We start from the raw sequence: 14,192 nt of genomic DNA, 5'->3' as shown, positions 1-14,192 counted from the left end.
TAACAATGGATAAAAAATATAATTAAAACACACATAAGCTGCTCCGGAGAAATAAAAACACTATAAAAGAAAACTGATACAAATTGTAATAATGCCGTATAAACAACTAAAACAAGAATGTAGCAATGTAAAAATGAGCGATCAGAAGAATGTATAAAATATATGAGCACCACAAAATGAGAAAATATATAAAAACCTTAAATCAAGAAAACTAATCAAAATTACAAAAAAATTAAGGGTATATCAACCATATTGTTAAATATCACGGGTGCAATAACCTCTGTAAAAGTCTAATAATAGTAAACAGCCATAGCAACATTCACATGAATCAAACTAATATGAATGGATAAATGAATGTAGAAGTACTTATCAGTGGGGGGCCCCCTCCAGAGATCCAGATGCTGTAGCAATATGAGTCTGGTGAAGCTCAAGCAATCGGTAGGTAAGAACGAAGGATGCCCAGCAAGCTCAACCCCCTGAATCAATTGGCATGGTATAGTGATGATTAAAGATGTAAGCGATCGTATCATCTACTCTGTGCCGTGTTGGGGGAGCACAACCAGCTGGATAACACGTGGTATACCATGGCTGGTGTCTTCAAAAAAGGTCACAGCAAGCAGAAAGGAGCAGCGGTGAGGTAAAGGTTCTTCAAAAAAGGCAGCGGCAAGCAGAAAGGTCTTCAAAAAAGGCCGCGGCAAGCATACCTGAAAGGAGCCATAGTCACGCAGATTGTGTCAAAAAACAACATGTTCTACATCTTATTACCAAAGCATACTATTATATATTTGTCATGTATTGTATTGATATCTCCTGTCCCCCAAAATAATAGTGGACCAAAACAAAGCCTGGAATTTGAGCTATGTTTTTTTACTGTAAGAACAATCAGGATGTGGAATTCTCTGCCTGAAGAAGTGGTTTTATCAGAGTCCATACAGATGTTCAAACAGCTACTAGATGCATACTTGCAAAGACAGAATATTCAAGGATATAATCTTTCAATGTAGGGTAATAACTGCTTGATTCAAGGATAAATCTGACTGCCATTCTGGGGTCAATAAGGAATTTTTTGTCCTAGCTTGTTGCAAAATTGTGCTTCAAACTGGGTTTTTTTTTTTTTTCTCTTTTGGATCAACAGCAAAAAACAGGTGTGAGGAAGGCTGAACTTGATGGACGCAAGTCTCTTTTCAGCTATCTAACTATGTAACTATGTAACTATGTAACTATGTGTCTGTTTAACCATAATTTACCTCCTTCGTATTAAGTGCACTCACACTTACTATATACCATTTTGTTCAGGACTCCAGGGCTTTCATTTCACATCTATATATATGAAACATAATTTAAAAGGAATAAAATTTAAAGAAATGTTTTTATTTTCCAAGTTCTGAATGGCATTTTAACTGTGAATGTTATAATATTGTTAGCTTTTACTGCAATACATTACACATATTTGTGTTCAGTGATGTCTCATGAGTATAACAATGTCCCCTATTTTTAGGTTTTATGGGGTTTAAAAAAGTCACATGGTCAAACAAATGGCTTGCCCATTTCAGTTTTTATACTTTGAAATTTGCCAGATTGGTTTGCTGGGCCTATGCTGCATTTGAGACCACAAGAATGAATAATTGCCCAGGAATGAGAATTACCCCATCATAGCATATAATTTGCAAAAGAAGACAACCCAGGGAATTCAAAAAGGGGTTTGCCCAGTTTTTTTTAGTAGCCACTAACAAACCCAGGCTAATTTGGTGCCCATATTTATTTTTTGCATTTTTTATACATAAACAGCTCATTCACAGATTATATCATCAACATTCTCTGGACTTTCTGCCTGGGTTGTCAGGCAGATTCCTCAATATATAATTAATAAAAACACATAATTATGTAAAAATAATACAAAAATATACATAAAAAAAAAAATAGATCATCAGGGCTGTCCTCCTTTATCAATTATTAAAGAGTATCTAAATGCCTAGGTGCAATCCCGCGTAGTATATAAACAAATCAATAAAGGGAGCACACTAGGTCTTCACTAAAGTGAAATAAAGGTATTTAATGTGGGTAACAAAAAATTGACGTTTCGACCCTCCTGGGGTCTTTATCAAGATCAGTCAAGAAATATACATTTATATATGTAATTTATATCTAAGTGTATATTTAAGTTAGGATACCATAGCAAGCTTTTTAATGTAAAGATTGCCTTTTGCACTGCAGGCCATCTTGCAAACCAGCTGATCTAAGTCATGTGATCAGTTGTCATCCAAATCACATGATTCAGATTGGCAGTACTGGCTACAGAAGGACTGCATGAGTTTCCAGGCAGTTCCCCAATTGGTTCCTTCATGAAGGGTAAGTATAAAGGCTGCAAGCAGGGTTTGATTGCTATGACGTGCCATACTGCCTTAACAGCGTTAAAGCTCTCTTTTTGAAAGACAGTAAAGTTTAACCTAATGTCGGAAAGGGGTTAAAGGATTTTTATAGTCTCAATCAATACATTTTAATCAATAAGCATTACAATTTTCAATTAAGTGGCAGCCAATTTTCATTTATAGCATTTACATGGTAATTTTTATAGCTCCTTCAAAAAATCATTTAAATGTGGGACTTATTATGACTGTCTTTTTTGCTCTTTCATCAGATGATTCCAAGACATAACCAGTCAGCTAATCCAGAATTCTTCCTCCTTGGGTTCCAGCTTCAACGCACCTCTAGAATAATTTTCTTCGCTGGTGTCTTCATAGTGTTTATGATGACAATAACTGGAAATCTTCTAATGATAATGCTGGTTTCTACTACTCAATATCTCAGATCTCCCATGTACGTCTTGCTCAGCCACTTGTCCTTTTGTGATATTATACTTAGTATGACTATTACACCAAATTTATTATATGTCACCTTACAAGATGGTAGCCCCATGACAGTTAGTGGGTGTATTACTCAGCTTTATTTCTTTAGCTTGTCTTCAGCTACAGAATGTCTTCTTCTCACCATGATGTCCTATGATAGATATGTGGCTGTCTGTAAACCATTGCATTATGTAACGATAATGAATTTCCCATTTTGTCTTGGACTAGTTGTGTTGTCTTGGACACTGGGTTTATGTCTCTCAATGATGCTTAATATTTGTTTGTGTCATTTACAATTTTGCATTTCAAATACTATTGACCATTTCTTCTGTGATTATGCTCCTTTCTTGCAGGTTTCTTGTTCTGATACAACAATTGTACAAACTATGATATTTATAATATCTGCTCCAGAAATTGTAATTGAAACTATGTTTATTATTTCTACTTATGTTTGTATCTTTCTCGCAATACATAGAATATCATCCACCACTGGGAGACAGAAAGCCTTCTCCACATGCAGTTCCCACCTCACTGTCGTGTGCACGTATTACGGGACTCTAGCTGCTATCTATGTATTTCCTTCAGGAAAACAGTCATTTAATATGAATAAGATTGTGTCCCTCGTGTACACAGTTGTGACCCCTTTATTGAATCCTTTAATATACAGTCTGAGGAACCAAGAAATCAAGGCAGCTTTAAAATCTATTTGGAGAAAGAAAAAATGTAGAAGTTTAATATATTTCTTTTTTCTAAAGATCCGTGATTTTTAGTAGTCTGGCTCATGGTATTGGATAGTAGAGCAGATGTACAGCTTCAGGGTCATCATTTCCCTGCAGTTAAGCATCCAAGAAATGATAATACCAGATGCCCCAGATGCGCCCTATATTTATCAAGGAGATCCACCATCATCACTTGTGCAACACCAAGATTACACATATATCAAGAGTGTAACTAGAAACCACAGGGCAACGATGAAAGAATCAATGACAGGCTTCGTCCTTGACCAAAGTCTTGGGATTGTGTGTGTGTGTGTTGGGAGGGAAGGGGGGGTGATGTGTTAGATTGGCCGAGTGTGATATTGGTGGGCTTTGACAGAGTGGGATGTGTGTGAAATTCCCTTGTGGCAGCTCTGTGGTAAGTATGGGAGAGGATGTATTGAAGACCCCCACAACTTATTTAATAAAACATAAAAAAAAGTAGTTTGTATCCCTTTTTGCAGGGATTGGCGTACAATCCATTACTTTCTAGTGACCAAGCTTGCTGCAGCATACCAGAGTAAATAGTCAATGAATTAGTCAAGGGTGTTGTCATGGAAACTAAGCAGCAGCACTTACATAGTTACATAGTTAGATAGCTGAAAAGAGACTTGCGTCCATCAAGTTCAGCCTTCCTCACACTTGTTATTTGCTGTTGATCCAAAAGGCAAAACAAAAAAAAAAACCCAGTTTGAAGCACAATTTTGCAACAAGCTAGGACAAAAAATTCCTTCTTGACTCCAGAATGGCAGTCAGATTTATCCTTGAATCAAGCAGTTATTACCCTACATTGAAAGATTATATCCTTGAATATTCTGTCTTTGCAAGTATGCATCTAGTAGCTGTTTGAGCATCTGTATGGACTCTGATAAAACCACTTCTTCAGGCAGAGAATTCCACATCCTGATTGTTCTTACAGTAAAAAAAACCTTCCCTTTGCCTTAGACGAAATCTTCTTTCTTCCAGTCTAAACGCATGGCCTCGTGTCCTATGTAAAGTCCGGTTTGTGAATAGATTTCCACACAATGGTTTGTATTGGCCCCGAATATATTTGTATAATGTTATCATATCCCCTCTCAGGCGACGTTTTTCTAAACTAAATAGGTTTAAATTTGTTAACCTTTCTTCATAGCTGATATGTTCCATTCCTTTTATTAATTTTGTAGCCCGCCTCTGCGCTTTTTCTAGTGCCATGATATCCTTCTTTAGAACAGGTGCCCAAAAAGCACTCTGAATCTCAGGAACACAGATGGAGCATTTCTGAACTGGTCTGCACCTGGCAGAGCTGCAGACCACAAGCTCCCTTGAAAGATTTGACTGTTCTTCAATATATTGCCATAGAGACCTTACAGGTGGAACTCCAGGGACGTGTCACAGACCCTGGTAGTTCCACCATTAACATACATTAACAATTGGTTAATTTGGAGTCTTAGTGGTAGCCAGTAAACATAGTGATAGGGTTGGAACAAGTTCTTTCCTTAGAGAATATAATTATGAGAGCTTGGAATCTTCTTGCTGCTACTTGTAAGATTGGCAGTTGTTAAACAGCCACTACTTTCAAAAGTAGCATCCGGTGTTATAGTAAGTAGTGACTGTTGGTAAAAGCAGTAACACGTGTTGACAGTTTCAGGTAAGAGGGGATCCTCAGTAAGTTATGTCAGCCACCTACCAGAAGGCATTGTGGGAAAGGATAGGAAGGCATATTACTGGATCTCAAAGTATCCAGGCTTAATGCTTGGGATATAAATCATATGCATTAAAACACATTGCAACAGGTTACAAAAAGGCTCCGCCCTCTGTAGCTCTTTCTTTGCTGCTCCTGCTGGTGTTATGGTACTTTTTGAAAGTAAACCAAAATGTTCAAATGTCTATCTGTTCCTGTCCAAATCAATAAAATTAAATTGCGTATATACGCTGAAGTAATTAAGTCTGACACACAAGGTTCAGGTTAAAATAACTTCGAGAAAGTTTATTGGCAAGTGAAGAAAAAGCGGGCGCGCAGGCCCTTTTAAGAGGCATTTTGCGTCATCATTGATTATTAGAATATCAGCAAATAAACACCATCAATTGGATTAATTGTTAAGTGTCGGTGTTAGTGTCTTACCTATTGGTTCAAAAATAAAAAAAGGTTAGTCCCGTGCCCACCCATCAGAGGTGGGATTATTCTGGACACGGGTGGGGATAAGGGGGTCCTAAGCGTCATTTTACACGGTCAATGATATCAGGCTTCATGTCCAGGTGCAAGGTCTCTTATGAATAGAACATTTCATTACTACTGTGTTCTGTGGCCTTCAAACTATACTATCTTACAAATTCTAAGGAGTAGCCAGCAAGTCTTAAGGAGTAACCAGCACCTCCTGGTATTTGTCCTTGTAGGAAAACACAGTCTTTGTCTACTGTACTAATTGGGTTGGGAAGTTCAGTCACGTAATGTAGTTTTAAAATGAACAAGTTAAGTCATGAGGACAAAATGGAGGATTGAAAGAGTCAGGTTAGGGGGACAAAATGGAGGAGGAAGTCACAGTATAAAGTTAAAATGGAGTTAGTACAGTAATTCAATACAAGTACAATAGTAATTTTTAATAATTCCACATCAGTCCCCCCTATGAAATGTTAGATTCTAAGAGATAAAACTTTATTATGTTAGTATCAGAAGACGTGTTAACCCAAAGGCACAGAAACCCCGTGGCCGCTAGTCAGGTGTTAATGCAAAGTGCAAGTCTGTCCCTAGAGCTGACCCTAATAATAGGCTAACTCATCCATCAGTATGGCTCTCGAACACTTCACACCCATGGGTGTCCCATGGCAGCTAACCCACCACTTCTCCGCACGGGGCCTTTACCATTCACTGACAGATGCTGTCCCTAAGCTAGTCCCTTCCTAGAATTCCTGCACTTTATCAACAAAAGGGAATGTTTGCAGCGGCAGACAGGGTGAATTGATGTCTTGGGATTCTTGGTCATCAACTTCGAGATGGGTGAAAGTGGGTGCCGTTTGGTCAACAGTCTTCATGAGGGATTTTCTCAGACATGGGAGGACACAACAAAAGAGAAGAGCAAGAATAAAAAGAAAAATTAGTATAGCCATACCAATCTGCATTAAAGCCTTTTGCCATCCTGTCATCCAACCAAACCATCTTTCCCAGGGATCTTTTATCCCAGAATTCCTTTTTAACTCTTCAGACAGGTCATTTAATTTTTCTATGGCTAATGTAACTTTACCATTAGGGCCTGTGTTTTCTGGGATATATGTACAACATGTCATGGTGTCGGGTAAAATTTTACAAACCCCTCCTTTCTCGGCTAAGATCATATCTAGGGCCATTCTGTTCTGAAAAGTCATTTGGGATGTGGCCTGCAGCTGTTCGGCCAACCCCTGGAGGGCGTCTCTGGTGTAATTAACAAAACGCTGTTGGTTGTAATAAATATAATTTATCCAGTTTAAATTCTTGTTTGCGGTAACTATGGTAAAAATTGATTCAAATCCTGCAGCAACCTCATCCCTTGCTTTAAACTCATTGGGCACCCCCCTAGGCACTCCAATGGCATCAATATACACATGAGGATCAAAACTTCCTTTCACTGGGGCGTCACGCTTAACCTTAGTGTGTTTGGACCCATGGGTGACGAGGTGTGTGTCAGAGATGATATGTATAGGCATAATAACTTTAGCCAAAGTACACTCCCCCCACCACTGTTTGTCCATTCTGGATCTTAGCTGTAAATCCCCACACAACCAGTAAATATCCCCTAATGACCTGGTGTGAAACTGCAACAAGTCCATAGAGACATTTCTGTAGGTAGCACAATACCCCTTGGAGAAGTTACCCAAGAATTTACCTATTCCATCGTAATTAGCATAACAAGTGTAATTACCTTTATACACGGTAATACCATCTGGGGGTTTGACATCCTGGGTTAGGAGAGGATACTCCTTTGTCCATGCAATACATATGGACCTGTTAAAATTATAGTGATAGGCAAAAAGGCTTAAAACACATTCTTCTATATCTACTGGTAGGATTAGAGGCACGGTTCCCAGGTGAGGCCGGGCACCGCCACACACATAACATGCAGTTCTATTATGCTTATTAGCATTATATTTCATCCATTCTAACCATAGATTTACATCATTAAAACCTGTTTCAGCGGCCATGGTATCTTCAAAAGTGGGGTTAGCAATGGCCATCATGTCTTGAAAGGTCTGGATATGAGGTTTTAATGGGTTAGGGACCATATGGGTGGCCCCTTGCCACTCAGAAGAGTTGCACATATCTTTAAGGTAGAAATGCCCTAACTTTTTATAGGAACCCTTTTTCCAATACATTCCCATCACATACTGGTCTGCATCTGTTGGGCTTGGATGCTCAATGTTAAGGATTAATTTAATTGGTGTACTCCCCCCAGGCTTTCTCAAAGTCATTCTCTGGAGGAGGGACCTACCATGATCATCTACTTTAGATACGGCACTTTTTGGTTTGTAACCCCAGGCAGGCCCGGCATTCCATCCCGCCGCCCCCCAATGGTCACAATTGTGCCCCCATTGCTTGTCAACTACACAAACATATGGGTCTTTCGAATGAGGGATATCTCTATAGATGCTCTGGATTTGTGGTGTGGGAAATGGGCATTCTACAATATCACAGTAGTCAAAGGTATAAGTAGCCACCTGGGTGCACGATGAATTATACCAGAAGGTGTACCCACTAGTGTCTTTGGTAATGGCTACTTGCTGGGCCTTCATAAGGCTAATTAAGGAGAAGATGTACCAGAGATACATGTTTGTGCGATATTCGCTTCCTCTGGGGCAGGAGATTTCTTGCAGTGGGAAGCGTGGATCCAATTTGGCCTACCGGCCAATTTGACGGAGGTTGCGGTAATCAGGAGAACTTGGAATGGACCGTCAAATCTTGGTTCTAGGGTATTTTTCCGCACAAACTTCTTGACCAGGACCCAATCTCCGGGAAGTAGGTTATGAGAACCTGTATCCAATTCGGGATCTGGAATTGAAGAGAAAACTTGGGCATGTATTTTGTTTAGGACACTTGCAAGTTCAGTTACATAGTCTACTAAAACATCTTAAATGGAGTTGCAACTGCTGCGGATAATAACAACCTAGCCTGGGTGCTGTCCCAAATAGAACCTCATATGGGGACAGTGAATGCTTCCCTCTAGGTGTGTGCCTAACACTAAATAAAGCTATTGGTAGGCTTTCTGGCCAGGGCATCTTTGTTTCTTGTGACATTGTTAACATTCTGGTTTTTAGAGTGCCATTCATGCGCTCCACTTTACCACTACTTTGTGGGTGGTAAGGGGTATGGAAGGCTAGAGTCACCCCTAGGGCAGTCCAAATTTCTTTGGTCACAGTTGCTGTAAAGGCTGGGCCTTGATCACTCTCAATGACTTCTGGGAGTCCGAATCTACATACAATATCTGTAAGTAGGCGCCTTGCGGTTGTTTTTGCAGTGATATTGGGCACTGGGTAGGCTTCTGGCCAGCCTGAGAACATGTCCACTATTACTAGTGCATATTCATGGGGCCCACTCTTGGGCATTTGGATGTGGTCAATTTGAATTCGCTGGAAGGGGTACATGGGCTTTGCCAGGTGTTTCGTAGGTACTTTAACTGGTCTTCCTGGATTGCATTTTGCACAAATGACACAGGCCTTGCAGAAGTTATTGATCAATGTTGTGATTCCAGGTGCTTCATAATACTTCTGTATGAGGGCGGCCATCAATTCTTTTGACAGGTGTGCAGGCCCATGTGCCCATTGGACAACTGCTGGATACAAATTTCTGGGAAGACAAAATTTGAAGTTGTTGTAATATATTCCGTCCTTTTGGACAGCTCCTTTCTTTTTCCATTTCTGGATTTCTTCAGGAGTGACTGCAGCTTGCTGTTCTTGTAAAATTCGCAAATCAGTAGGAAGAGTTTGCAGAGCAAAAATAGGGACTTCTTCTTCTTCTTGTCCGGACACTTCTTCATCCACTTCCTGCAGATCCCTGGCCGCTAGCTTAGCAGCCTGATCAGCTAAATGGTTGCCCTTTGCTTCATCTGTATCCAATTTCCCATGGGCCTTGACTTTCAAAACGGCCACTTCTTCGGGAAGTAGGAGGGCATCCATTAGCTCCTTGATTGCAGTGCTGTGTTTGACTGGTGTACCGGCGGTGGTAAGAAATCCTCGTGTCTTCCAAATTAGGCCGAAGTCATGTGCCACACCCAGAGCATATCTTGAATCTGTATAGATGTTGGCACGTTTTCCTTCGGAAATTTTGCATGCTGAAGTCAGAGCCTGTAATTCAGCTTCTTGCGCAGACATTGCTGGCGGTAAGGATGATGATTTGATGACTTCGTCTGTTGTGGTTACGGCATATCCTGTGTGATATGTTCCTCCTTCATCGGCATATCTTGATCCATCCACAAACAGGGTAAAATCCGGATCTGGTAATGGATTCTCATGCACAGTTGGTAAGTGCACTGTTTCCATTTTCATCTGTTCAAAACAGTCATGAGGTGTTTCTGGGTCATAATCATTCTTTATGACCAGGTCTTGAAATTCCTTTTCCAGGAAATGGCGTGGCCATGCTTCCAGAAGGTCAGTTGTTGGGTATTTGGCAATACCATTTTCCTGTAGCTGTTCTTCATTCATGGTGGCCCATAGTTTTGCCATGGGCCCAAGATCATTCCATGACCTTGTCTTCAACTTGGTAACAGGAATATGTGGGATAGCGGTATCCCAATGGCGGTAGAGGTAGTTAAGTTGTTGAGGTAGCTGGACCAAGACCATGCTATTACCTTCAGAGTCACAATAGAAGTCTTGTGCAGTGAGCTTTACATCGGTCCAGTGGTAAAGCTCATCTTCATAGCAAGGTTCGGGAGTAATGTTTGGCTTGTACCACATGGTACAGAAGGCGTAATCCGGGCCTTCACAAAGAGGTGTCTCATCTTCATAAAATGACAAATGTGGATGCATGACTTTCTTGATACATCCACAGAGCAGGTAGATGTAGGTTTCATCTGTGATAAATCCATAATAGATACCCCCCTCAGGGAGTGGAAGAAGAGTGGACGGATTAAGCACTTGACATCTTTGGATGGAAATGTTGTCAGGCAAAAGAAGATGACACTGTAGGCGCAGGTGTCTGGCTGGAGACACGTGCTTGAGCTGGACTTGGTTGATAATAGCAGAAATGTCATGAGGGGCCAAAACAACCAGAGGGTGGCCAAGGACCAGGTCCGAGGTTCTTTCAATGAGCTCTCTTGTGGCAAAAACAGCCCTGAGACAGGAAGGAGTCCCTCTGGCCACAATGTCTAGTTGACATGAGAAATATCCAATAGGCCTCTGGCGGCCTCTTAAGTCATTCATTTGGGTGAGAACTCCTGTTGCGTGGCCTTGTCTTTCAGAGACAAATAATTTGAAGGGTTTGGAGTAGTCAGGTAGGCCCAAGGCAGGAGCAGAAGCAATGGCACGTTTTAAAGCACCGAAATTGTCCAGAGCTTCATTGGTCAGACAGAACGGGTCAGACTTAAGAGCATCATAGAGAAGTTGCATAAGCAGAGAGGCTTCTGGGATCCATGCTCTGCAGTAGGAAATGAGGCCTAGGAAGGCATGAAGAGACTTTGAAGTCCTTGGAGGTGGAATGTCCAGAACAGCTCTTACCCGGTCCCGAGTAAGATGTCTGGTACCTTGAGATAGGCAATGTCCAAGGAAGATCACTGAAGATTGACAGAATTGTAGCTTGATGAGCGAAGCTTTGCATCCTTGTTCTGCCAAATAGCAAAGGAGACTAATTGAGCAATTTTCAGTAGTGGGTATATCAGCTCCACAGAGTAACAAATCATCCACATACTGGAGCAGAACAACTTCTGGGTGCTCGGCTTGCCATGGGTCAAGGATGGTACCCATGGCCTTTGCAAATTGACTTGGAGAATTTTGTGCCCCTTGGGGCATGACAGTCCAGGTATACTGTTGCATCTCATGAGTGAAAGCAAACAGGTATTGACAGGATGGGTCCAGTGGGACACTGAAAAAGGCATTGGCCAGGTCAATAACTGTGAAGAATTTTGCAGATGGTGGGACTCCAGAGAGCAGAGTATGGGGATTTGGTACAAGAGGGGTGTCCAGGACGGTAGCTTCATTGACAGCACGGAGATCCTGAACCATCCTGTACTTCTCTGGCTCACCCTTTGGAGTTTTCTTTTTCACAGGAAATAACGGGGTGTTGCATTCAGATTTACATTTTACCAGGGCACCCTTCTCCAAGAGTGCCTTGATGTGGACAGAAATTGCAGCAGACTGTGCTGGTTTTAATGGATATTGTGGTTTTCTTGGTAACTTAGCTCCTGGAATAAGCTTTACCACCACAGGGGGAACATTTAGGTGACCTATGTCCTCTGGGCCTGAGGACCATAGCTTAGCGGGCACCTGTGTTTTTAATTCTTCTGGGAAATTGGACCTTAATTCTGCTGCTTCCTCACGGGGCTTTTCTAAATGCAGCATCAGAGGCAAGGAGCACAGGGCTGAAGTATCTGATACAGATAGAGGTGTAAACATTTCTATCTGTCCATCCGGGGTAAAGGTGATGGATGCTTGCAGGCGTGAGAGAACATCAGCACCTAACAGGTTAATCGGGCATGTGGAGGATACTACAAAGCGAGCGAGCAGGCTAGAACCAACTCGTAGTGGAGTTGTTAAAGGGCTATGTCTCGGCTGGCCATCCACTCCAACACAAGAGACATCAATATTTGACAGAAAAGATGGGTCTGGCAGGTCTTGTTCTCGCAGAACACTACGGGCTGCACCAGTGTCAACAAGAAATGTGGTGGGGTGGCCTTCAATGGGCAAAGTCACTGTGGCAAGTGGCCCCCCTTTATCCCCTGTAGACACTGCCATTACAGGGGTTACAGACACAGGCTTGCCAGTTTCCTAATCATCCGGTTCTTCAACAATTGGAACGTTTTTCACGGTCTTGGGGCCTGGGGCAGGCTTGGAGAACTTTTTGGGTGCCCCTGGTTCCCTTCTAGGTTCCGGACAGTCACTTCTGTAGTGTCCCTGAGCTCCACAATTAAAACAAATTACATCCTCTAACTTGACTCCCTTGGTGCCAGAGGTGATGGGGGTAGCGCGGGCCACCATGAGGGGAGCTGGATTGGATCTCCTTGGGGTCTGAACAGATTCCAAACCTCTAGCAACTAGAAGCAGGGTATCCAGGGGAACAACCTTATATTCAGGGCGTGCAGCAATGATTCCCTTACGTATAGAGTCTTTAACACCTTGGACAAACGCACCTGACAGCATTTGTGAATGAATTTTGTCTGTAAGATCAAATCCTAAATCTGTAAACATTTGATACAGTCTTGCATGGAACCTTTCTACTGATTCTCCTTTGTCTTGAATAACATCAGTGAGGCCAGCAGCCTGATCCGCAAGTTTGTCTTTAGCCCATTCTCTTAATTGGGTGCAAAAGGTTACCCCGGAGGGGTAATCAACATCACTGGAAAGCAGATCTGTACTGAGGTGACGGGCCATACTCGGCCAGTATGCATCCCCTGCTTTAATAGCACAAATGCTCAGCAAATCACGCCATGCGGCGGAATAGGTCTTTTGAATTTGAACTATCCCTCGGTAAAAAGGCATAGGCTGTTTTTCTGGGTCGGGGAGCGATTTCATTAATGCGCTAGCTTGAGTGGGGTTAAAGGCAACATATTTAGGAGGGGTCCGTTCACCCCGGCCCTTGTGTCCAAAGGGATCATCGATGGAACGATGAGTTGAGGCTCCTGCAGCGGCTCCTGCAGCCTCCGACGAGTCCTGGGATGAACTATCCTCATCTCTCTCATCTAATTCTATGATCTGAGCTTTCTTTCGTGCAGGGCCCGGGTAAGGTGACAGGACCGGAGGATGAGCGGGGGTCCCAGATGCGGGGGTGGCTAGCGAGTCATAACCGGGGGATAGGTAGTCACCGGGAATTACCGGCATCAGGGCTGTACTGGGGGCCGCCATATTAGTGGCCGGAAAGGGTATTGTATTAGGGTTAAGGGAAGAAGTGGCGGCCATGTTGGATGTGGGCACATCCGGAGCAGACTGTATTGGACTGGGCATGACCGGGACCTGGGGAGTGGCTTGGGGAAGGGGTAGTGGATATCCGGGATAGGGCAGAGTCATGGGATACGGGAAGGGGTAGGGCCAGGCTGGGGAGGGGAAGGAGGTGGGGTATTGGACTGGGGTGGAGATGGGAGGAGTCGGGGCGAGGGTGGAAGAGGTGGTTAGTTGGGCGGATGAGGAGGGGAGGGGATCATGAACGGAGAGGGAGCGTAGGGAAGGAATGGCAGATGAAATGTTAGGGAGAGGTACAGCAGGTAGCGTAGGGATGGATGAGGATGATGGGAATGTTAGGGACGGGGAGGGGGAAAAGAAAGATCCATCAGAATTCAGGACCGGGCAAACAGGGGAGGTGGCGGGATGGGTGTTAGGAGGATTGGGAGTGGGGAACATAGTCAGCTGGCTATCACCTACTGCTGACTGAACCTTGGGGATAGACGTCCCCTGGGCGCCACTTTGGGGCGCTGGCTGAGGGTAGACCCCAGCAACACAA

General features: G+C 42.8%; 1 protein-coding gene across 1 annotated transcript; it reads left to right on the top strand.

Moving 5' to 3' along the window:
- Window positions 1-584: 584 nt before the first annotated feature.
- Window positions 585-3,616, top strand: LOC134602072 (olfactory receptor 5P80-like). The gene is made up of 2 exons (XM_063446571.1): window positions 585-632; window positions 2,639-3,616. Exons 1-2 carry the CDS (start codon window positions 585-587, stop codon window positions 3,614-3,616), a joined length of 1,026 nt encoding a protein of 341 aa, XP_063302641.1.
- Window positions 3,617-14,192: the final 10,576 nt, after the last annotated feature.

Source organism: Pelobates fuscus, chromosome 3 (assembly GCF_036172605.1).
Source record: "Pelobates fuscus isolate aPelFus1 chromosome 3, aPelFus1.pri, whole genome shotgun sequence".
In the NCBI taxonomy this organism is placed as follows: domain Eukaryota; kingdom Metazoa; phylum Chordata; class Amphibia; order Anura; family Pelobatidae; genus Pelobates; species Pelobates fuscus.
Note: the sequence above shows the minus strand (reverse complement) of the source record. Positions and strands in the feature narration are given on the sequence as shown.